Source organism: Macaca nemestrina, chromosome 11 (assembly GCF_043159975.1).
Source record: "Macaca nemestrina isolate mMacNem1 chromosome 11, mMacNem.hap1, whole genome shotgun sequence".
Taxonomy (NCBI): domain Eukaryota; kingdom Metazoa; phylum Chordata; class Mammalia; order Primates; family Cercopithecidae; genus Macaca; species Macaca nemestrina.
In genome coordinates this window covers 101,306,617-101,332,130 of record NC_092135.1, presented here as the reverse complement: position 1 = coordinate 101,332,130, position 25,514 = coordinate 101,306,617, and the positions used below count along the sequence as shown (strand labels likewise).

General features: G+C 41.5%; 1 protein-coding gene across 8 annotated transcripts in view; it reads right to left on the bottom strand.

Moving 5' to 3' along the window:
- Positions 1-210: 210 nt before the first annotated feature.
- The window catches only part of CYP20A1 (cytochrome P450 family 20 subfamily A member 1), a 67,156-nt gene continuing 41,852 nt past the window's right edge, over positions 211-25,514 (bottom strand). For 2 of the 8 annotated variants that reach the window (XM_071073236.1, XM_071073239.1), the window contains 5 exons: positions 20,633-20,753; positions 16,151-16,262; positions 13,748-13,812; positions 9,844-9,933; positions 211-9,649 (listed from right to left, as the gene is read on the bottom strand). In XM_071073236.1, the coding sequence (XP_070929337.1) occupies positions 9,499-9,649; positions 9,844-9,933; positions 13,748-13,812; positions 16,151-16,262; positions 20,633-20,753 (539 nt within the window). In that variant the 3' untranslated portion in view covers positions 211-9,498. The remainder of the gene's footprint in view (positions 9,650-9,843; positions 9,934-13,747; positions 13,813-16,150; positions 16,263-20,632; positions 20,754-25,514) is intronic. The other 6 variants (XM_071073235.1, XM_071073234.1, XR_979267.3 and 3 more) reach the window with 4 other exon arrangements.

Sequence of the window (25,514 nt, the reverse complement as noted above, 5' to 3'; positions counted from 1 at the left end):
CAGCTACTCGGGAGGCTGAGGCAGGAGAATGGTGGGAACCCGGGAGGCGGAGCTTGCAGTGAGCTGAGATCTGGCCACTGCACTCCAGCCTGGGCGACAGAGCGAGACTCCGTCTCAAAAAAAAAAAGGATACAGAAGGAAAAAATGACTACTTAGTTACCAACTATTTTAGTTGTGTTTTGTATAGTACTATATTATAAATCTATGTTCACATCTAATACAGGCATGAGTGGAAGGCAGGCATACAACATCCTCTTAAACACTTCTATTAATGGAGTATTCAGCACATCACAAAATAGCTTTATGGATAGTTTGGCTTCTGAAATTTTTTTTAACTATTAAGTAACATCAATCATTTCCTTTATTCTGTATGCACAGAACACCGACAATAAAGATTTCATTCATTTACTCAAAAATATTTATTGGTTGCCTTTTTGGGGACAGATACTTTATGACTTTATGACAGTTACAATGGTAAAGTAACAAAATTTCATTTCATACCATCATGTGTTTAAAGTTAAAATAAGTATTTTAGATGTAAATAAACATTTTTTTAAAAATTACCAAACAGGATATGTGTAACTTATTTGCTCATGGCATTTTATCACATACTATAACAAGGTCTATTTATCACATACTATAACAATATCTATTCCCAGTCTCTAGAAAGTCAGTCAATGGGCCAGGCGCAGAGACTCACGCCTGTAATCCGAGCACTTTGGGAGGCCGAGGCAGGCAGATTACAAGCACAAGAGATGGAGACCATCCTGGCCAAAATGTTGAAATTCCATCTCTACTAAAAATAAAAAATTAGCTGGGCGTGGTTGGCGCAACTGTAGTCTGAGCTATTCAGCAGGCTGAGGCAGGAGAATCGCTTGAACCTGGGAGGGGGAGGCTGCAGTGAGCTGAGATGGTGCCACTGCACTCCAGCCTGGTGACAAAGTGAGACTCGGTCTCAAAAAAAAGACGACAGCCACCGAACTGCAAACCAATTAAATTGGTAGAACAGGAAGAGTGTGATTTATTACCTTGTTTATAGCCTGAATGTCTTACAAAATGGATCCGAACTCAAACTTTACAATTATCCATTTAGTGTCATAAAATTCTATAAGTCAAATATTAAAATTGATTTATAAGTCTATTCCATTTAAAAAAGCCTATTCCCTGAAACCCTTACAAAAATGAATAAAGGAATATGTTTAACTTTTATTTATTTGAGGGTTGTGCTTTGTCACCTAGGCCGGAGTGCAGTGGCATGATCATGGCTCACTGCAACCTCTACCTCCTGGACTCAAGCGATCCTCTCACCTCAGCCTCCTGAGTAGTTGGGACTACAGGTGTGCACCAGCACACCTGGCTAATTTTTGTATTTTTCGTAGAGATGGAGTTTCGTTATGTTGCCTAGGCTAGACTCAAACACCTGGACTCACCCAATAAGCCTGACTTGGCCTCTCACAGGCGTAAGCCACCACGCCCGGCTGGAAAATGTTTAAAATTTATTAAGTGAAAAGTAGATCATGCTGCAATTAACGTACTATGCAAAAATGTATGTGTCTGGAACAGGGAAAATATAAACAGTTGTAGAAATGTGGTTAGGTTGGTAGCATTCTTTTTTCTTTTAAAAATTCCTTTTTTTGACCGGGTGCTGTAGCTCACACCTGTAATCCCAGCACTTTGGGAGGCTGCGGTGGGCAGATCACAAGGTCAGGAGATCAAGACCATCCTGGCTAACATGGTGAAACCCCGTCTCTATTAAAAATACAAAAAATTAGCTAGGCATGGAGGCACTCGCCTGTAGTCGCAGCTACTTGGGAGGCTGAGGCAGGAGAATCGCTTGAACCGGGGAGACAGGTTGCAGTGAGCCGAGATCATGCCACTGCACTCCAGCCTGGGCTGAGACCTCCAGAGTCTGGCTGAGACCTCCGGAGTCTCACTCTTTCACCTAGGCTGGAGTACAGTGGCATGATCTCGGCACACTGCAACTTCCACCTCCCAGACATTCTCCTGCCTCAACCTCTCAACTAGCTGGGATTACATTCGCCCACCTCCACGCCCACTAATTTTTGTATTTTTAGTAGAGATGGGGTTTCCCCATGTTGGCCAGGCTATTGTTGAACTCCTGACCTCAAGTTGTACGCCCACCTCAGACTCCCAAACTGCTGGGATTATAGGTGTGAGCCACGGTACCAGCCAAAAATTTCCTTTAATATTAGTGGTATATTATTCCCTCAATACTTTTTTTTTTTTTTTTTGAGACAATCTTGTTTTATTGCCTAGGCTAGAGTGCAGTGGCACAATCTCAACTCACTGCAACCTCCACCTCCCAGGTTTTTTTTTATTTTTCCTCATGCCTCAGCCTCCCAAGAAGCTGGGATTACAGGCATGTGCCCCAAAGGCCAGCTAAATTTTTTCTTTTTTTCTTTTTTTTGTTGAGATGGACTTCCGCTCTTGTCACCCACACTGGAGTGCAATGGCGCGATCCTGGCTCACTGCAACCTCCAACTCTTGGGTTCAAGCAATTCTCCTGCCTCAGCCTCCCGAGTAGCTGGGATTAGAGGCACCTGCCACTATGCCTGGCTACTTTTTGTATTTTTAGTAGAGATGGGGTTTCACCATGTTGGCCAGGTTGGTCTCAAACTCCTGGCCTCAAGTGATTCACCTGCCTTGGCCTCCCAAAGTGCTGGAATTATAGGCCCGGCCTATTTTTTCAATAATTATGAATAGTACATCATTTAAACCTATTGCTTGATCCCTCCTTAAATAACTAAATATACCACTGGCCATCATAGTGAAAACCTGTCTCCACTAAAAATACAAAAAAATGGCCGGGCACAGTGGCTTACGCCTGTAATCCCAGCACTTTGGGAGGTCAAGGAGTGTGAATCACCTGAGGTTAGGAGTTCAAGACCAGCCTGGCCAACATGGTGAAACCCTGTCTCTACTTAAAAAATAAAAAAATTAGCTGAGTATAGTGGCACATACCTGTAATCCCAGCTACTCAGGAGGCTGAGGCAGGAGAATTGCTTGAACCTGGGAGGCGGGGGTTGCAGTGAGCCAAGATCGTGCCACCACACTCCAGCCTGGGTGACACAGCGAGACTCTGTCTCAAAATAAATAAATAAATAAAACATAACATAGAAAGGGGCTGAGCGCGGTGGTGCGTGATTGTAATCCCAGCACTTTGGGAGGCTGAGTTGGGCAGACCACGAGGTCAAGAGTTCGAGACCAGCCTAACCAACATGGTAAAATCCTGTCTCTATTAAAAATACAAAAATTAGCCAGGTGTGGTGGCGCGCGCCTGTAACCCCAGTTACTCAGAGGCTGAGGCAAGAAAATCGCTTGAACCAGGGTGGCATAGGTTGCAGTGAGCCGAGATCATGCCACTGCACTCCAGCCTGGTGACAGACTGAGACTCTGTCACACACACAAAAAAAAGATAAAGAAAGAATGACAAAAATCTGTGCCTACATTCAGAATGACAAGAATACTAATGTTCTGGTTGTAGAAAATACTATTGGTTCAAATATGTTAAATGCAAATATTTTGTATAATATATATAAACTACATATGCATAAAAAGAGTATCTATATTAGAATCTTTTTTTTTTTTTTTTTGAGACAGGGTCTTGCTCTGTCAATCAGGCTGGAGTGCAGTGGCACTACCATGGCTCACTGTAGCCTTGACCTCCTGAGCTCAAGCCATCTTCCCGCCTCAGTCTCCTGAATAGTTGGGACTACAGGTGGTGCCACCAAGGCTGGCTAAGTTTTTAAATATTTTTATAGAGACAAAGTTTCATCACGTTGCCCAGGCTGGTCTCAAACTTCTAAAAGCTCAAGAAATCTGGCCTCCTCGGCATCCCAAAGTGCTGGACTTATGGGCATGAGTCACTGTGCCTGGCCTACATTAGAATCTTAACAGTGGGGCTGAGCATGGTGCCCCACGCCTGTAATCCCAGCACTTTGGGAGGCCGAGGTGGGCAGACTACTTGAGGTTAGGAGTTCAAGGTCAGCCTGGCCAACATGGTGAAACCTCATCTGTACTAAAAACACAAAAATTAGCCAGGCGTGGTGGCACATGCTTGTAATCTCAGCTACTTGGGAGGCCGAGGCAGAAGGATCACTTGAACCTGGGAAGCAGATGTTGCAGTGAGCAAGGATGGTGCCACTGCACTCCAGCATGGGCGACAGAGAGCGAGACTCAGTCTCAAAAAAACAAACAAACAAAAAAAACCAGAATCTTAACAGTGGTTAACTTCAAATAGTGAGACTATTAACTGAGTTTGACATTTTTGTGTTTTCCTAGATTTTTCTATAATAAACATTATTACTTCATAATAAAGCAGTAAAGATTTTTATACAAACTATTTTAAGATAAAAGAAACAAATTTTGACATAGGGGTTATAAATAAGATAGAATCTATTTATATAAAAAAATGGAACTATACTTTTGTGAGACAGATAAGTATCATGTAAGTTTTTTGATTTTTCCCAAACACATGCACACAATTAATATTGCCTTAAATTTTGTTAGCACAAGTTTGAAAGAGCTCTTTGGTTCATAAAAAAGATGTTTTTTGGACCAGGTGCAGTGGCTCATACCTGCTATCTCAACACTTTGGGAGGCCCAGGTGGGAGGATCACTTGAGCCTAGGAGTTTGAGACAAGCCTGGGTGACGCGGGGAGACACTGTCTCAAAAAAACAAAAACAAACAAACAGCTGGGCATGGTGGCTTGCACATGTAGTCCCAGCTACTTTAGAGGCTGAGGTGAGAAGATCGCTGGATCCCAGGAGGTGGAGGCTATAGTAAGCTGTGATCACGCTACTGCACTCCAGCCTGGGCAACAAAGCAAGACTCTGCCTCAAAAAAAAGAGAAAAAGAAAAAGAAAAGAAAAAGAAAAAAGTTATGTGCTTATTTTTTTTCTTTCTGGGGGACAGAGTTTCACTCTTGTTGCCCAGGCTGGAGTGCAATGGCGCGATCTTGGCTCACTGCAACCTCCGCCTACTGGGTTCAAGCGATTCTCCTGCTTCAGCCTCCCAAGTAGCTGGGATTACAGGCATGCTCCACCATGCCCGGCTAATTTTGTATTTTTGGTAGAGATGGGGTTTCTCCATGTTGGTCAGGCTGGTCTTGAACTCCTGACCTCAGGTGATCCACCCGCCTCGGCCTCCCAAAGTGTTGGGATTATAGGCGTGAGCCACTGCAACTGGCTGTTTTTTTTTGTTTGTTTTTGTGTGTGTGTGTTTTTTTTTTGAGATGGAGTTTTGCTCTTGTTGCCCAGGCTGGAGTGCAACGGCATGATCTCAGCTCACTGCAACCTCCGCCTCCCGGGTTCAAGCGATTCTCCTGCCTCAGCCTCCCAAGTAGCTAGGATTACAGGCATGCTCCACCATGCCTGGCTAATTTTGTATTTTTGGTAGAGATGGGGTTTCTCCATGTTGGTCAGGCTAGTCTCGAACTCCCGACCTCTGGTGATCTGCCCGCCGTGGCCTCCCAAAGTGCTGGGATTACAGGAGTGAGCCACTGTGCCCGGCCATGCTTATGTTTTTTAACAATACACTTCTGAACTATCAAAAAGAATAAAAATCAGTGAAGTAGTTTTTAAAAATCCCAAAAGCTACAAAACTTAAATTACTTACTTCAATATCAATTAAAAACTCATTTGATAGTTCAATAACTTGGGTCCTGCTAGAATCATTCTATAAGCCATCAGTGACACTGAAGTGGCCAAAATTTGAGTCATTTGATAAGTACAAAGAACACATATTTTTGTCATGTGAATGACAGCAAATGAATAACTTAGTTAACATAAACAGTATTTTTATTTAAAAAATTATCTAGTGAATAATTTCTTTTTAATCCTTTGTTAGTCATGTAACCATGGATAAAACATGCTAATTGAGCTGATTCCTTCATGCTCTTTTCCTTGATTCCAATCATTATTAGTTATTCTACACTTGCCTCATTTATTGACAATTATGCCTACTGGCTGACTCTGGTTCAACTGCCCTATTTTTGCTTTCATCATTGTTTATCATATCTCACTTGCTTTAAACTCCACCTCTTTCATCTCATCTGATCTGACACTCGGTTTACATATCAATTGGCTACTCTAATCTTCTACTGCCAGTTTCCAACCCACTCAAGGTACTTGGGTAACAAAGAAAGATGCTCTATACACACAAAACCACAGAAAATAAGTGGGAAGGGATAATAAATTTCACTTAAAGTTTTAGAATTTTTTTTTTGAGATGGAGTTTCACTCTTGTTGCCCAGGCTGAAGTGCAATGGCGCGATCTTGGTTCACCGCAGCCTCCACCTCCCGAGTTCAAGCAATTCTCCTGCCTCAGCCTCCCAAGTAGCTGGGATTACAGGCATGCGCCATCACGCCTAATTTTGTAATTTTAGTAGAGACGGGGTTTCTCCATGTTGGCCAGGCTGGTCTTGAATGCCTGACCTCAGGTGATCTGCCCGTCTCGGCCTCCCAAAGTGCTGGGATTATAGGCATGAGCCACCGCAACCGGCCAAAGTTTTAGAATTTAAGTTATTCCAAAAATTAATTTGTTTTTCAAGAATAAAGACTGCATCCAATTAAATTCTGTTAACTGGTAATGACTAGGTCTAAAATGTTAGGTATTTACCAATAAATTACATAAAATAACTCAATAACAAAGGGTTTTTTTTTTTTTTTTTTAAAGAGATAGGGTCTCACTTTATCACTCAGGTTTGGCTGAGTGGAGTGTTGTGATCACAGCTCACTGAAGCCTCCAACTCCTGGGCTCAAGCAATGCACCCACCTCAGTCTACCAGAGTACATTCTTGAAAGTAAAATTACAAATGAAATTTAGCAGTGTTAAAAATAAGCCCACTTGCAGATAATTATCGTTTTTCTTCCTTTCTTTCCTCACTATCTGTACTTGGCATATTTCCTATGGTGGCTGTCTTAAAAAAAAAAAGAATCCTTCATAAATAGTGTAGCCAAAAAAGCTGGACTAATATACAATGCCATCAATAAAGTATTATATATAAAATTTATAAGTGCTAAAGTGTAATTTTGAAAAATACTTAAAATATATATATGTATTTTTTTGAGACAGAGTCTTGGCCCAGTCGCCCAGGCTGGAGTGCACTGGCATGATCTCAGCTCACTGTAATCTCTGCCTCCCACGTGCAAGCAATTCTCCTGCCTCAGCCTCTCAAGTAGCTGGTACTACAGGCGCACACCACCATGCCCAGCTAATTTTTTGTAGTTTTAGTAGAGATGGGGTTTCACCATGTTGACCAGGATGGTCTCAATCTCTTGACCTCGTGGTCCACCCACCTTGGCTTCCCAAAGTGTTAGGATAACAGGCATGAGCCACTGTGCCCGGCCTACTTAATACGTTCTTTTTTTTTTTTTTGACACGGAGTCTTGCTCTGTGCCCCAGGCTGGAGTGCAGTGGCGCGATCTCGGCTCACTGCAAGCTCCGCTCCCCCGGGTTCACGCCATTCTCCTGCCTCAGCCTCCCGAGTAGCTGGGACTACAGGCGCCCGCCACCTCGCCCGGCTAATTTTCTTGTATTTTTAGTAGAGACGGGGTTTCACCGTGTTAGCCAGGATGGTCTCGATCTCCTGACCTCATGATCCGCCCGTCTCGGCCTCCCAAAGTGCTGGGATTACAGGCTTGAGCCACCGCGCCCGGCCAATATATTCTTGAAATAGCTCCCCCAACTTTTTTTTTTTTTTTTAGAATGAGTTTTACTCCTGACACCCAGGCTGGAGTGCAGTGGCACGATCTTGGCTCACTGCAACCTCCACCTCCTGGGTTCCAAGTGATTATCCTGCCTCAGCCTCCTGAATAGCTGGGATTACAAATGTGCACCACCACACCTGGCTAATTTTTTTTTTTTTTTTTTTGTATTTTTGGTAGAGATGGGGTTTCACCGCGCTGGCCCAGCTAGTCTCGAACTCCTGATCTCAACTGATCCATCTGCCTTGGCCTCCCAAAGTGCTGGTATTACAGGCATGAGCCAACGAGCCCGGCCTTTTTTGTTAGACAGGGTTTTGCACTGTTGTCCAGGCTGGACAGTGGTGTGACCACAGATCACTGCAGCCTTAACCTCTCCTGGTCTCAAGTGATCCTCCCACCTCAGCCTCCAGAATAGCTGGGACTACAGGTGTGTGCCACCATGCCCAGTAATTTTTTTTTATATTTATAGAGACAGGGTCTCCCCATGTTGCCCAGGCTGGTCTCGAATTCCTGGGCTCAAGCAATCCATCAGCTTTGGCCTTCCAAAGTTCTGGGATTATAGGCATGAGCCACTGTGCTCTGCCCGAATATTTGGTTACTTCCTAGTGAGACTAAACACTTTTCTAAAAGTTGGTTAGCCATGCTATCCTATAAAAGCTGTTTGTTCATGTCTTTTGTCCATTTATCTTTTTTTTTTTTTTTTCTTGAGACAGAGTCTCGCTCTGTGGCCCAGGCTGGAGTGCAGGGGTGCGATCTCGGCTCACTGCAAGCTCCGCCTCCCAGGTTCAAGAGATTCTCCTGCCTCAGCCTTCTGAGTAATTGGGATTACAGGTGCACACCACCATGCCCAGCTAATTTTTGTGTGTGTGTGTTTTTAGTAGAGCTGGGGTTTCACCATGTTGGCCAGGCTGATCTCGAACTCTTGACCTCAAGTGATCCGCCTGCCTCAGCCTCCCAAAGTACTGGGATTATAGGTGTGAGCCACTGTGCCCGGCCAATTTTTTGTATTTTTGGTAGAGACAGGGTTTCATCATATTGGCCAGGCTGGTCTTGAATTCTGGACCTCAGGTGATCCACCCACCTTGGCCTCCCAGAGTGCTGGGATTACAGGTGTGAGCCACCACGGCCGGCCAATTTTTTGTATTTTTAGTAGAGATGGGTTTCATCATGTTGGCCAGGTTGATCTCGAACTCCTGACCTCAGGTGATCCACCCGCCTCAGCCTCCCAAAGTGCTGGGATTACAGGCATGGGCCACCACTCTTAGCCAATTTTTTGTATTTTTAGTAGAGACGAGGTTTCATCATGTTGGCCAGGCTGGTCTCAAACTCCGGACCTCAGGTGATCCACCTGCCTTGGCCTCCCAAAGTGCAGGGATTACAGGTGTGAGCCACTGTACCCAGCCTATGTTTCTATTTTATGCATATTCAACAAACGTGATTCCCCAACTTCTGCAAAATAATTTCTTTCTTCAAGAACACTGATTTTAGAGCCCACAGTAATAATATAAAAATAATGGCAAAGAAAGTGAAAAAACAAAAATAAAAAGTAGAAATCTAAAGTTTCCCATTAAAATGATCAATATACTGTGCAGTAAGTCAAATGTGTATAATGAAGAAAATATGATATATAAAAATCCAAATTTACAAAATTAAGTACAAATAGGTGTTTATATTACAAAGTGTTACTGGTTTATAAAAGGATTCAACTCAGATTTTTTAAATGGTTGTTTTCCTCAATCAATTTAACAATGATTTTAAATGCATAAAATTTTAATATCTCTTTGAGACAGTGATCCAAGCTTCTTCCCTTGACGATGTTACCAGTTCATACTTTGTTTCAATAACTTGTCCCTCCACAGAAAGTAGGTGCAGTCTCTTCACCAATACACTAAGAAGTACTGTGGTCACCATATATGCAAACCTAGTCAGGAAGAAAGTCAACTAGTTACTAAAGATTAAAAAGTATACTTTAAACCTGCATGCTCTGCACATGAACCCCAGAACTTAAAGTACAATAATAATGATAAAATTACACTTTAATCATACAGATTGCCCATTCTCATCAACAGTGATCATCAAAATTCTAAGAAGAGAGTCTGGCATTCTATTATTCACCTCAACTCTGGACACTCCCGTGTGCCTGAGAATCCAAGTGAGGAAAAAGTTTTCATTATCAATTCATCATCAAACCGATCTGGATCAAACCTAAAAAGAAAATTTGAGGTTAATCACAATATAACTCCACTGGCATTTTACATGTTGACACTAAAAGAACACAAGTATGTAATAAAGTTAAAAATCGACTGAAAATAGAAAGTGCTCTTACATTATATTTAAATGTCACTTATTTTTATGTTCTCAAATTATTTAACATATATTTAGTCTATCACTGTTTCTTACTATATTTTCTTTTTTGAGACAGGGTCTCGCTCTGTCACCGAGGCTGGAGTGCAACGCTGCAATCAAGGCTCACTGCAGCCTCAACCTCTTGGACTTAAACTATTCTTCTACCTCAGCTTCCTGAGTAGCTGTGACTATAAGTACATGCCATCAGGCCCAGCTACTTTTAACAGTTTTTTGTACAGTCTCCCTATGTTGCCCAGGCTGGTCTTGAACTCCTAAGCTCAAGTGATCCTCCTGCTTCGATCTCTCAAAGTGCTGGGATTATAGGTGTGTGAGCCACTGCGACTGGCACTTTATTATTTCTCTCTTTTTTTTTCTTTTTTAGAGACGGAGTCTCGTTCTGTCACCAGGCTGGAGTGCAGTGGCACAATCTCGGCTCACTGTAACCACCACATCCCAGGTTCAAGCGATTCTCCTGTCTCAGACTTCCAAGTAGCTAGGACTACAGGCGCACACCATCACGCGCAGCTAATTTTTGTATTTTTAGTAGAGACAGGGTTTCACCATGTTGCCAGGATGGTCTCGATCTCTTGACCTCATGATCCACCTGCCTCGGCCTCCCAAAGTGCTGGGATTATGGGCATGAGTCATGGCGCCCAGCCTACTTAATTTCTAAATAATAAATGCAAAATATATTTCTCGAGAATACCAAGGTATAAGATAGTTACATGAGTTTATATTATTTTGTGAAATGTAAGGATAAATCATAGAAAATCATATAATGAATATTTAAATACATTTAAGACCTGTTACATGAGACCACCTTATCAATATGTAAGAAATTTTATATTGCCTCTTCAACTGAAATTTGTGTCTTAAAATTGGAGGCTCCAGCCTTAAAATTGTATTTATCAATTATATTACATCTAGATTAATAGGTGAGAAAGGCTGGACATAGTGGTTCACACCTATAATCCTAGTACTTTGGGACTCCAAGGTGGATCACTTGAGCCCAGGAGTTCAAGACAGGCCTGGGCAACATAGCGAGACCTCATTTCTATTAAAAATTTTTAAAATGCTGGGCACAGTGGCTCAAGGCTGTAATCCCAGCACTTTGGGAAGCCAAGGCAGGTGGATCACGAGGTCAAAAGATTGAGACCATCCTGGCAACACGGTGAAACCTCGTCTCTACTAAAAATACAAAAATTAGCTAGGTGTGGTGGCGCATGTCTGTAGTCTCAGCTACTTGGGAGGCTGAGGCGGGAGAATCACTTGAACCTGGGAGGCAGAGGTTGCAGTGCGCTGAGATCGCGCCACTGCATTCCAGCCTGGCAACACATTGAGATTCCGACTAAAAAAAAAAAAAAAAAAAAAAAAAGATGTACGACACTTCTTTTAAGCCACTGAATTCTAGGAGGTATCTGGATTAAAGCGAATGAAAAACATACTCTATATATGTGTGATTATTATCATTATTTTTTATTTTTTATTTTTTTGAGATGGAGGTTCATTCTTGCTGCCCAGGCTGGGGAGAAATGGCATGATCTCGGCTCACCGCAACCTCCACCTCTCCTGCCTCAGCCTCCCGAGTAGCTGGGATTACAGGCATGAGCCACCATGCCTGGCTAATTTTGTATTTTTAGTAGAGATGGGGTTTCTCCATGTTGGTCAGGCTGGTCTGGAACTCCAGACCTCAGGTGATCTGCCCGCCTCAGCCTCCCAAAGTGCTGGGATTACAGGCTACTGCGCCCAGCCCATTATTTTTCATAGATGGCGTTTTGCTTATTGCAAGACCAGTCTGGCAACAGAGTGAGACTCTGTCTCAAAAAAAATAAAAATAAAAATAAATAAAAAAAAAAATTCGCCAGGCGGGATAGTATATACCTATAGTTCCAGTTACTCTGGAGGGTGAGGTAGGAGCATTGCTTGAGCCCAGGAGGTTGAGGCTGCAGTGAGCCCGTGTTTACACCACTGCACTCCATCCTGGGCGACAGAGCAAGATCCTGCCTCAGAAGAAAAAATAAAGTAAGGGAAATGAAGGGCCTAAGAAACATTTTTTGTTGTATAGAATTTTACTCTGTAAAGTCGTTGAAGAAACGCATATATTAAAAACAAAACAACCCATGTACCACAGAACAAAAAAATTCCTCGCAAAAACAAGTATTCTTAAATGACTTAAATTCTGAATTTTTAAAAAAGGGAAATTCTTGGGAGCTAAGGTATGAGGACGCAAAGGCATAAGAATGATATAATGGACTTTAGGGACTTGGGGGAAAGGGTGGAGTTATGAGGGATAAAAGACTACACATTGGGTACAGTGTATACTGCTTGGGTGACGGGTGCACCAAAATCTCAGAAATCACCACCAAATAACTTATTCATGTAACCAAATACCACCTGTTCCCCAAAAGCCTATTGAAATAAAAAATAAATTTAAAAAAAAGCAAAAAGAGAAGCAATAAAAATAAAGAATAGAAAAACGCACTGGAACACAAAAAAGGCCGGGCACGGTGGCTCACGCCTGTAATCCTAGCACTTTGGGAGGCTGAAGTGGGCAGATCACGAGGTCAGGAGATCGAGGCCATCCTGGCTAACATGATGAAACCCCGTCTCTACTAAAACTACAAAAATATTAGCCGGGCATGGTGGCGGGCGCCTGTAGTCCCAAGTACTTGGGAGGCTAAGGCAGGAGAATTGTTTGAACCTGGGAGGCGGAGCTTGCAGTGACACTAGATTGCACCACTGCAATCCAGCCTGGGTGACAGAGTGAGATTCCATCTCAAAAAAAAAAAAGAAATTTTGCTCTTTTTTTTTTTTTTGAGATGGAGTCTTGCATCTTGCTCTTGTTGCCCAGGCTGGAATGCAATGGCACAATCTTGGCTCACTGCGACCTCTGCCTTCCAGGTTCAAGTGATTCTCCTGCCTCAGCCTCCTGAGTAGCTGGCATTACATTACAGGCATGTGCCACCACACCTGGCTAATTTTTGTATTTTTAGTAGAGACGGGGTTTCGCCATGTTAGCCAGGCTGGTCTTGAACTCACGACCTCGTGATCTGCCTGCCTCGGCCTCTCAAAGTGCTGGGATTACAGGCGTGAGCCACGGTGCCTGGCCTGCTTTCATTTTCTTAAAACAGATGCTAATTACTTTTCACTTACTATAAAAGTGGTAATAAAAGAGACAAAGAGTAGCAAATAGCAGATTCACATAAGAGAAAAAGCAGTGAACAGAAGATAATGGTGATGCAGTTCAGGCTTGGTGGTTCATGCCTGTAATCCCACCACTTTGGGAGGCAGAGGAGGGAGGATGGCTTGAGCTCAGGAATTCAAGACCAGCCCGGGCAACATGGTGAAACCCATCTCTACAAAAAGTATGAAAATTAACCAGGTGTGGTGGCGCACGCCTGTGGTCCTAGCTACTTAGGTGGCTGACGCAGAAGGATGGCTTGAGTCAGAGAGGTCAAAGCTGCAGTGAGAAGTGATTGCACTACTACATTCCAGCCTGGGTGACAGAGTGAGACCCTGTCTCAAAAGAAAGAGAAGAAAAGGGGATTCACTGTTTTTCTTTTGTTGTATCATTGCTACATACTGAATTTTCTCCTCAAAACTTAGGAAAGGAATGCAAAACGTGCAAACCCAAAAACTGACAGTCACAAAGACAATGACAAATATTTCATACTTGTGTGGAGATGGCCAAGTATTAGGATCCTGAAGTACCACACCAAGGGCATAAAGGACGAGGGTCTGTGAAAAAAAAAAATCCAATTAGTCAAGGACTAACAGAGGTAAAATGACTCCTAGAAAGTCAACTTTTAATATAGATAGTGAATACGAAATAATAATTTAAAATAATGGAAGAAATCGGCCGGGTGCAGTGGCTCACACCTATAATCCCAGCACTTTGTGAGGCTGAGGCGGGCGGATCACGAGGTCAGGAGATCGAGACCATCCTGGCTCACACGGTGAAACCCCATCTCTGCTAAAAATACAAAAAAGTAGCCAGGCGTGGTGGTGGGCACCTGCAGTCCCAGCTACTACTCGGGAGGCTGAGGCAGGGGAATGGTGTGAACCTGGGAGGCAGAGCTTGCAGTGAGCCCAGATTGTGCCACTGCACTCCAGCCTGGGAGACAGAGTGAGACTCCATCTCAAAAAATAAATAAATAAATAAAATTAAAAAAAATAATAATGGAAGAAACCACAAGTGATTATTTTGGTAATCTTACAATGAGGAAGGCCTCCCTAAGCATGTCACAAAATCTAGAAACCATAAAGGAATAACAGACTTAACTATATGAAAATTTAAAATCTACATCCAGTTAAAAAACAATAAAAAAAGAATGTAAGCAACAGTAAGTTATTTGCTATATAACTGACAGTTTGTATAGTATACAAAAATATATATAAGCTCACTAGAAAAATCAATGAAAGTTATAAAGACCAGAATTCACAAAAGAAAAATACAAACTGTTAATATATGTATGAAAATTTGTTCGATTTCTCCAATGATCAGAGAAAAGCAAGATTCATAAAATATACATAAGACTCAAATTCAGAGGTGGTGAGGATTTGGAAAGAAAAAACATTCTCATACATTGTTGCTAAAAGTATAAAATGGCTTTCAGAGAACATTTTAAAATTAACATACACATGGCCCAGTGTAGCGGCTAATGCCTATAATCTCACCACTTTGGGAGGCTGAGGCAGGAGGATCACTTGAGCCTAGGAGTTCGATATCAGCCTGGGCAACATAGTGAGACTCCGTCTTTATAAAAAACAAAAAAAATTTAGTCCAGCTACTTGGGAAGCTGAGGTGGGAGGATCACTTAAGCCTCGAAGGTCGAGGCTGCAATAGCACCACTGTACTCCAGCCTAGGTAAAAGAGCAAGACCCTGTCTAAAAATAATAATAACTGAACATACACATGGACTTTCACACAAAAACTCCATGTCTAAGACTACTCAACACCTGTACCAGTATATAATAAAAAAAAATGTCAATCATAATTTCCATTAGCAGGGGCTGCTTAAATAAATCATGCTGGACGGGCATGGTGGCTCATGCCTGCTATCCCAGCACGTTGAGAGGTGGAGGCGGGTGGATCACTTGAGGCCAGGAGTTTGAGACCAGCCTGGCCAACATGGTGAAACCCCATCTCTACTAAAAATACAAAAATTAGCCAGGCCTTGTAGTGCAAGCCTGTAATCCCAGCTACGCAGGAGGCTGAGGCAGGAGAATCACTTGAACTCGGGAGGCGGAGGTTGCAGTGAGCCAAGATTGCACCACTGCACTCCAGGCTGGGTGACACAGTGATATTCTGTCTCAAAAAATCAAATTAAAACATAAATTATGGTACAGTCACACTATGGAATATTATGCAGCCATTAATAATGAGTCGAATCTGTATCAAGTGCTAGGTGTACTAATAGCCATAATACACTCAATTAAGAAGAAAATTAAAGAATATTATAGGAAGAGTAACTTTTCACATATAAATTCTGTTTAATACATATGTATATGTGTGTTTCTCTAAACATATACACAGAAATAGGTCTATAGAAATACATACTAAACTGCTAACAGTAGTACCTTTTGGGAAGAAAGACTTTTATGTTGTTTGAACTTTAAAACAAGCACATATTATTTTGTAACTAAAATAATTGTGTCTTTTATTTAATAATGGGTAGCATTTATTTGCCACTTTAAACAAATTTAAAATACACACCACGCGGGGTGCAGTGGCTCATGCATATAATCCCAGCACTGTGGGAGGCCAAGGTTGGCAGATCACCTGAGGTCAGGAGTTCAAGACCAGCTTGGCCAACATGCCAAACCCCATCTCTACTAAAAATACAAAAATTAGCTGGGCATGGTGCGGGCACCTGTAATCCCCACTACTAGGGAGGCTGAGACAGGAGAATCCCTTGAACCTGGGAGGTGGAGGTTGCAGTGAGCCAAGATTGCACCATTGCACTCCAGCCTGGGTGACAAGAGCGAAACTCCATCTAAAATATATATATATACACACACACACCAAAAGAGTTGAGAATAGTTGAATGAATTAAACATATTAAATATTTTCTACCTCTCTAGGAATAATAAATTGGTCAATTTTTCCTTCAATATCTTGAAGCTGGGCAGAAACTGGAGTCAGTTTGGCAGTTCGAACAGTTTCACAAAGCACATGCTGACAATATCTGTTTTAAAAAAAATTTTTTTGAAGATGTTTATTTTAGGAGGCAGTTAGAAATGTACATACATTTAAAAAACGTTCTTCAACAACTGCTCAAACATTCCTAACTTGAAATAGTCCCATCATAATTCTTATCTGCTTAAAGATATGTTATATATTAGAAGTATATAAAAACTTATTAAAAATTTTATAAATTTTAAAATAAATACATTTTTATAAGATTTGTTATTAATCTGCATATAACTCTAGGTGGATAAAGATTTCAACAAATAAAAACACTTTTAAAAGTACCAGAAGAAAACTCAAAATGTTTCTATAATTTTTTTAAAGTTTATTTTTAGCATGAAGCTGACAGAAAATTATAAAGAATAATACAAATAACCTAACTAGAGAAACATTTTGTTTACATATTTCTAAAGATAACTAGGAAAAATATTTTCAGTAAAGATATCCTTAATGTATAAAACCTCTTTAAAAGTAATTAAAAAATCCAACAACCCCATAGAAACAGGGACAGAGAATACAAAAAGCAATTCACAAAAACATACAAATGGCCTGAAGACATGAAATGATACTCAACTTAATTAACAACTTAAAGACTGCCAATCATAGCGTGTTTTTTTTTTTTTTTTTAACTTGCCAGATTGACAAAGATGAAAAAGAATGACAGCAGATATTACTAGAAAAAGATGGAGAAAAAGACATTCTCATATCCAATTGGTGGAAGTATAAAGTGGTACACCTCAAGTGTACATCACAATGAGAAGAATAAAAACTAAAATGTATTCCAATTTTGCTATGAGTTAGTTCACTTAAATACTTTATATACAGGATCTTATCGAATCCTTACAAGAAACCCATGGGTGCTATTATTATTCTAATTTTACAGATTAAAATCAGAGGCAGTTATTTAAGATCACATAGCAGGTAAGTTGTGTTGACAGGATTCAAATCTTAACCACTGACCTACTGCATACATCCTTCAACTAGAAGCTCACTTCTAGGACCTTATTATACAGAAATATTTGAAAATATTAGCAAAGATGTAAGCACAGAAGTGTTAATTGTTTGTAACATCAAAAACAACAAAATCAAAACGGGAAACATTCTTCCTTCCTCTCTTCTGTACAAATATTTATTGCATACCTGCTACATGTGAAGCACTGTGCTAGATACTGAGCAACAACAATAAACAAGAGATACACCATCAAAGGGGTTCAGATTCTAGTTGGCAGTGGGGAGGCAGAGTGGATAGGACATAAAGGATGAACAATTAAACAAGCATAGCGCATGTTATGACAAAGGAAGTTCAGGGTATTACTGGAATATAAGGCAGGAACAGCTACTCTAGGTAAAGGGTTTCGTAGAGAAATAAACACAGGCCGGGCCGGGAGCAGTGGCTCACGTCTGTAATCCCAGCATTTTGGGAGCCAGAGGCGGGTGGATCACTTGAGGCCAGGAGTTCGAGACTAGCCTGGCCAACATGGTAAAACCCCGTGTCTACTAAAAATACAAAAATTAGCTAGGTGTGGTAGTGCACGCCTGTAATTCCAACTACTGGGAAGGCTGCGGCACGAGAATCGTTTCAACCCAGGAGGTGGAGGGTGCAGTGAGCTAAAATTGCGCCACTGCAAACCTGCCTGGGTGACAGAGAGACACTGCATCTCAAAAAAAAAAAAAAAAAAGGAGAGAGAGAGAAAGAGAGAAATAAACACAGGCTGAAATCTGCAAAACAACAACATAAAAAAGAAAAAAAAACACTCCAACCACCCACAATAAAAAAAAAAACCCCACCCCAAAACCAAAACCCAACACCTGGACTTAACTAAAGGAGAGACAAAAAGAGAATCTATACAGAGGAACAGTTTGTGCAAAAGCCAGGACAGGAGGTAAGAAACAAAAGACTTTGAGTAGAGCTAAACTGAAAGCTATGAAGAGGCACAAGTGAGGATAAGGTGAGTACACAAGGCCCAGCTTTTGAAATGCTTCGTGAGCTATATTAGAGAGTTTAAACTTTAAAAAATTATTTATTTCCTTATTTATTTTTAAGAGACAGGTTCTTGCTCTGTTGCCCAGACTGGAGTGCAGTGACACTCTATCATGCTGCAGCCTCAAGCTCCGAAGCTCAAGCGATCCTCCCACCTCAGCCTCCCTAGTAGTTGTAACCACAGGTACATACCTTTATGTCTGTCTAATTTTTAAACATTTTGTAGAGACAGGCTCCCTCTATGTTGCCCTGAATGGTCTCAAACTCCTGGGCTCAAGCAATCCTCCAGCCTCAGCCTCCCAAATTGCTGGGATTATAAGCATGAGTCACTGCACCCAGCCCAATTGTTACCGGCTTACGGGCACACATTTACAAAGAAACTTTACCTTCGACTTCATACACTTCTATATGATAAAAACTTCAAAAGGCAACTAGTATTACTTTTAAAAAAGTAGTTACATTCAATGTAATAAATAAAACTTCCAACATTTAAAAGCCTCCCAGTTCTTTCCAGTGGTTATCTTGTTTTCTTTTTTTGAGAGAGGGTCTCACTGTTACCAGGATGGAGTGTAGTGGTGTGATCATGGCTCACTGCAGCCTGGACTTCCTGGGCTCAGGTGATTCTCCTATATCAGGCTCCTGAGTAGCTGGGACTATAGGCATGCACCACCATCCCTAGCTAATTTTTTGTATCTTTTTTTTTAGAGATGAGGTTTTGCCAGGTTGCTCTGGCTAGTCTTGCACTCTCCGGCTCTGGTGAGCCTCTCATCTTTGCCTCCCAAATTGGTAGGATTACAGGTGTGGGCCACTGTGCCCAGCCACTCTATCTTCTCTATAGTTGATTTTATGCTCCAAGGTAGGGTTGCTTGCTACCCAGTCTCAGACTTCTAACCCCAAAGCAGTCACAGTTGCAATTTAAAACAAAAATTAATTAAGGTATGGTTATATGCAATAAAATTAACCCATTTTACCTGTACAGTTTGAATTTTAGTAATTGTATACAATTGTGTAACTACAATCACAAGTAATATATAAGACAGTTTCATTTTCTTTCTTTTCTTTTTTTTTTTTTTTTGAGAAGTAGTCTCGCTCTTTCGCCCAGGCTGCAGTGCAGTGGCGCGATCTCGGCTCACTGCAAGCTCCGCCTCCTGGGTTCACGCCATTCTTCGGCCTCAGCCTCCCGAGTAGCTGGGACTATAGGCGCCTGCCACCGTGCCTGGCTAATGTTTTGTATTTTTAGTAGAGACGGGGTTCCACCATGTTAGCCAGGATGGTCTCGATCTGACTCGTGATCCACCCTCCTCGGCCTCCCAAAGTGCTGGGATTATAGGCGTGAGCCACTGCGCCCGGCCGACAGTTTCATTTTCTTCATGCCCCTTTGTAGTTGATCCTGTCCCCATTCCTAACCCCCAACAGAATGCTTTTTATTACCATAATTTGCCTTTTCTAGAATTTCACACAAATGAAATCATACAGTAGCCGTATTTTATGTTTCACTCTTTCACTTAAATCACTAAGATTTATCTGTGTTGTTTTGTGTATTAATATGGTGTTCCTTTTTATTACTTGGTAGTATTCTATGGTATGGTAATACCACAATTTGTTTATCTATTTACCAGTTGAACATTTGAACTACTTCCAATTTTGGGCTATTTTGAATAATACTGCTATGAATATATGCAAACAGGTCTTTGTGTAGTCATGTTTTCATTTATCTTGGAATGAAATTCCAAAGAGTGGAATTGCTGGGTCATATAAGTGTATGTTGAACTTTTTAAGAGCCTACTATATTGTTTTCTATTGTTTTCTTTTCTTTTGAGACAGGGTCTCGCTCTGTAACCCAGGCTGGAGTGCAGTGATGCAATCACTGTAGCCTCAACCTCCTGAGTTCAGGCGATCCTCCCACCTAAGCCTCTTGAGTAGCTTGGACTACAGGCGTGTCCCAGCACACCTGGCTGATATTTTGTATTTTTAGTACAGATGGGTTTTTGCCGTGTTGCCCAAGCTGGTCTTGAACTACTGGGCTTAAGTGATCCGCCTGCCTTGGCCTCCCAAAGTGCTGGGATTACAGGTGTAAGCCACCACATCTGGTCAAGCCTACTAAATTATTATCTAATGTTGCTGTACTGTTTTTTATTACCATCAACAAAGTATGAGTGTCATACTTGCTTGACTTCACTAGTACTATTTAACAGGCTAAGTTAAACATTTCCCACACAACCTTATGATTTTAAAAAGCAGATTCATTTACCTAATAAAATCTACGTATAAATACTTGAAGTCCTATAAAAATATACAGCTTTCCTAAATAGCAACAATAGCTTTAAATTAGATAAACCAGTTCAAATTTACCTTTTAATAATCTCCTCTTTTTATTGTGTCCTTACCTGAGCTGCTCAATTTTCTCTGGAGTAATAGGACCATTTCCAAAAACTTGGTTTATCTCTTCATATAATTTTTTTTGAACTTCTTCAGAGGTGGTTAAAAAACAGATTGCCCAGGTACACACTAGGTGAAACATTATATGAATAACAATGAAAATCGCTAACTCATGGCTTGGGTATAGAATAAGAAAAAAACTAATTATTTAGAGTGGTGTTTTTATATTTGCTTTTTTTCTCCTATGATATAGAAGATAACATAAGTGGTACCAAAAAGTAAAATTATTCACAGGGTTTGTATTTCACTGAATGGAACATCAATATTTACGGATTGCCCTCCAACAGACATAGTGCAATCTGGATGCCTTCTTTCTTAAAACTGGTAAGTAACCGGAGCCAATTAATTTTACCTTAGGTAAAATAGTTATGATAATAAATAAATTTCATATCTGTAGGAGTGCTCAATGTTGGTTATTGCAATTGATTATCGGATGCACTCAACCTTATTAAGTTGATTTATCAGTTCACTTAGGAGCACTAATGAAATGATTCAGACAAATCAAGCTAGCAGATTTATCAATAAATCAATATTCTAACATATTTACCTGTGATGGTAAATACACTGGCTCAAAATTTGTGACTGGTTATTGCTTAGAATAGTTCTCAACCAGACATGGTGGCTCACACCTGTAATCCCAGCACTTTGGGAGGGATTGCGCAGAGGGGATCACTTTGGGAGGGGATCTGAAGCTGGGGGATTGCTTGGGCTCAGGAGTTCAAGACTAGTCTGGGCAACATGGCAAAACCCCATCTCTACAAAAAACTCAAAAATCAGCTGGGTGTGGTGGTGTGTGACTGTAGTCCCAGCTACTTGGGAGGCTGAGATGGGATGATTGCTGGAGCCCAGGGGGTTGAGGCTGCAGTGAGCTGTGATCATGCCACTGCACTTCACCCTGGGAAACCAAGTGAGACCCTGTCTCAAACAAACAAACAAACAAACAACAACAACAAAAAAACAGTGGTTCTCAAAAACCACCTGGGAGATGGCTGATGCTATAACCTCACATTCACAAATTCTGGTTCAGTAGGTTTATGGTAATGTCCAAACATCTGTACTTTTAACAAATAGAATATCACATTTATCTCAATTAACAAATGGGAAGATGAATGGCTCATGGCTTACTTTAGCTTAAACTGGTTTATGGATTATATTCATTGAGGAAATGAAAATGTAAAGAAATTACATGTTGAGAAAAAACCAGAAGAAATGAAAATGTAAAGAAATTACATGTTGAGAAAAAAAAACAGAGGAAAAAGAGTAATTATAATTTCTGTAGTACTACACTGGGATTATAACTATTAAAAGAATGGAACCTTCTGAACATATATACTACCTCTTTCCCTAGAATATGTTTGAGGTGACACCATCTGTAGCTCTATTGTTCCTGTGTCAAATACTTCTTAATATCCTTCTAGTAACTTGTACTTCACTTACCAATGATCTCTTTCCTGAACTAAGGGTTAACTTAATCTCAAAGTTAATTTATAAAAAAAGTTTTCCTGATACACCTTATTACCCATATTGTTATCATTAAAATCAGTAGTTACCTGGTACTCAATTACTCTGATTAGTTTTTTTATATCTAGAGTTCACAAAAAACATGAGTGACTGCCTGTCCTTAACTTTTCCCTACATATGCCTCTTCATCATTACGGCTTCTGAGTGAACTATAGAATTTCTTTTTTTTTTTTTTTTTTTTTTGAGACGGAGTCTCGCTCTGTCGCCCAGGCTGGAATGCAGTGGCCGGATCTCAGCTCACTGCAAGCTCCGCCTCCCAGGTTCAGGCCATTCTCCTGCCTCAGCCTCCCAAGTAGCTGGGACTACAGGCGCCCACCACCATGCCCGGCTAATTTTTTGTATTTTTAGTAGAGACGGGGCTTCACCGTGTTAGCCAGGATGGTCTCGATCTCCTGACCTCGTGGATCTGCCCATTTCGGCCTCCCAAAGTGCTGGGATTACAGGCTGGAGCCACCACGCCCGGCCTCGAACTATAGAATTTCTATTTTACAAGTGATGTGAAAACTTGTGCAGTGTACAATATGTGTGTCACACAATTTTACAACATAGAGTAATATACAACTGAAGGATTCACCACAACGATTTGCATACAGTGGTCATTCATGTACTCTGCTTGACTATATTATCACTTAAAATTAATATAACAGGCCAGGTGCGGTGGCTGATGCCTGTAATCCCAGCATTTTGGGAGGCCGAGGCAGGCAGATCATGAGGTCAAGAGAACGAGACCATCCTGGCCAACATGGTGAAACCCCATCTCTACTAAAAATACAAAAAATTAGCTGGGTGTGGTGGTGGGCACCTATAGTCCCAGCTACTTGGGAGGCTGAGGCAGGAGAATCGCTTGAACCTGGGAGGCAGATGTTGCAGTGAGCCGAGATTACACCACTGCATTCTAGCCTGGGCTACAGAGCGAGACTCTGCCTCAAAAAAAAAAAAAAAAAAATCTCACATTGACTTTTGGTTTGTGGGGTTTTCTTTTTTTAGATAGGGTCACACTCTGTCACCTAGGCTGGAGTGCAGTGGCAGTGATTGCGGCTCACTTGAGGCCTTGATCTCCTGGCTAAAGTGATCCCACCTCAAGCTTCCCAAGTAGCTGGGACTACAGGAACATGCCACCACGCACAGCTAATTACAATTTTTTTTTTTTGGTAGAGATCAAGTCCCACTACGTTGCCCAGCCTGTCACAACGATGGCTGAAAATAGCTTTAAAATGTGATTTTAAGCCACTTAATGTGCTTTAAATGCAATACTGAATCAGACACAATTTCATAGCTCAGAGATAACTTGGAGGTCATCTGGAGCTAAACTCGTATTTTAGAAAAGGAGGAAAATGGAGAGATAAGAATCTTGCCCAAGGCTAATAAGGGGCAGAGTAAGGAGTAAGAACTTATTAAGGTTTCTTGTTTATCTACTCTCAAAAACTTCAGAGGAGCCTTAAAAAACCACCAACCTACATCCAAATACATAGCAATTCTCCTAAAATCTCCCTAAAAACTGAAAATAAGATTAACATATTAATTCAACCTTGGAAATAGTCACTTTTCTTGGTGTCCAGAGCACAAGTGATTTAGATTTTTAAAGGTCTTTAGCAAAAACGTATTTATTTTTAATGTAATACGTTTTAAAAACAAGGATTTTAAATCTATCTTTATATTAATTTTTTTTAAGCTGGGGTCTTGTTTTATTGCCCAAGTTAGGCGAACTCCTGGGGCTCACACAATCCTACCACCTCAGCCTCCAACGTAGCTGGGACAAATGTGCACCACTGGACCAAACAAGTAGGCATTTTTTTAAAAAGGTTGAATAAGTCAGGATGTGGTGGCTCACGCCTGTAATCCTAACACCCTGGGAGGCTGAGACGGGCGGAGCACCTGAGGTCAGTTCAAGACCAGCTTGGCCAACATGGTCTCTACTTAAAATATGAAAATTAGCCAAGCATAGTTGTGGGCGCCTGTAATCCCACCTACTCAGGGGGCTAAGGCAGGAGAATCTATTGAATCGAGGAGGTGGAGGTTGCAGTGACCTGAGATAGCGCAATTGCACTCCAGCCTGGGTGACAAGAGTGAAACTCCGTCTCAAAAAAAAAAAAAAAAAAGAAAAAGGTTGAATACATTATTTTTGACATATGCTTACCTAAATTCAATTTAATCATCTATAGTATCTGGACATTTCTGTATGCCAAAGAAGAAAACTTTATGGGAAGTTTATATTTGTATCATTTTAAAGAAAGTTTCCTTAAACAGCCGGGCGCGGTGGCTCAAGCCTGTAATCCCAGCACTTTGGGAGGCCGAGACGGGTGGATCACGAGGTCAGGAGATCGAGACCATCCTGGCTAACACGGTGAAACCCCATCCCTACTAAAAAATACAGAAAACTAGCCGGGCGCGGTGGCGGGCGCCTGTAGTCCCAACTACTCGGGAGGCTGAGGCAGGAGAATGGCGTGAACCCGGGAGGCGGAGCTTGCAGTGAGCTGAGATCTGGCCACTGCACTCCAGCCTGGGCGACAGAGCAAGACTCCGTCTCAAAAAAAAAAAAAAAAAAAAAAGAAAGTTTCCTTAAACATTAAGGGATATAAATCAAATCCTTCAAGTGAACATAAATTTTCTAAAATTTAAATTCATGTCCTAATACTTCCTTTTGTTTTTTGGGTTTTTTTTTTTTTTTTTTTTTTTTTGAGACAGAGCATAGCTCTGTCACCCAGGCTGGAGTGCAGTGGTGTGATCTCAGCTCATTGCAACCTCTGCCTCCAGGGTTCAAGTGATTCTCTTGCCTCAGCCTCCTGAGTAGCTGAGATTACAGGCACATGCCACCATACCCGGCTACTTTTTGTATTTTTAGTAGAGATGGGGTTTCAACATGTTGGTCAGGCTGGTCTCGAACTCCTGATCTTGTGATCCGCCCACCTCAGCCTCTCAAAGTTCTGGGATTACAGGCATGAGTCACCATGCCTGGCCTCCTTTTGTTTTTTGACAGGGTCTCACTCTGTCACCCAGGCTGCAGTCCAGTGGTGTGATCACGGCTCACTGCAACCTCAACCTCCTGGGCTTAAGTGATCCTCCCACCTTAGCCTTCCTTACATAACTGGGATTACAGGTGTGTGCCACCAGGCCTGGCTAATTTTTGAATTTTTTATAGAGATAGGGTTCTGCTGTGTTGCCCAGGCTGGTCCCAAATTTCTGGGCTCCAGTGATTCATCCACCTCGGCCTCCCAGAGTGCTGGCATTATGGCTGTGAGCCACCTTGCCTGGCCCCCTAATACTTTCTTTAAGTATTTTTATCTTAGTATATTTTTATGCCTACAGAAG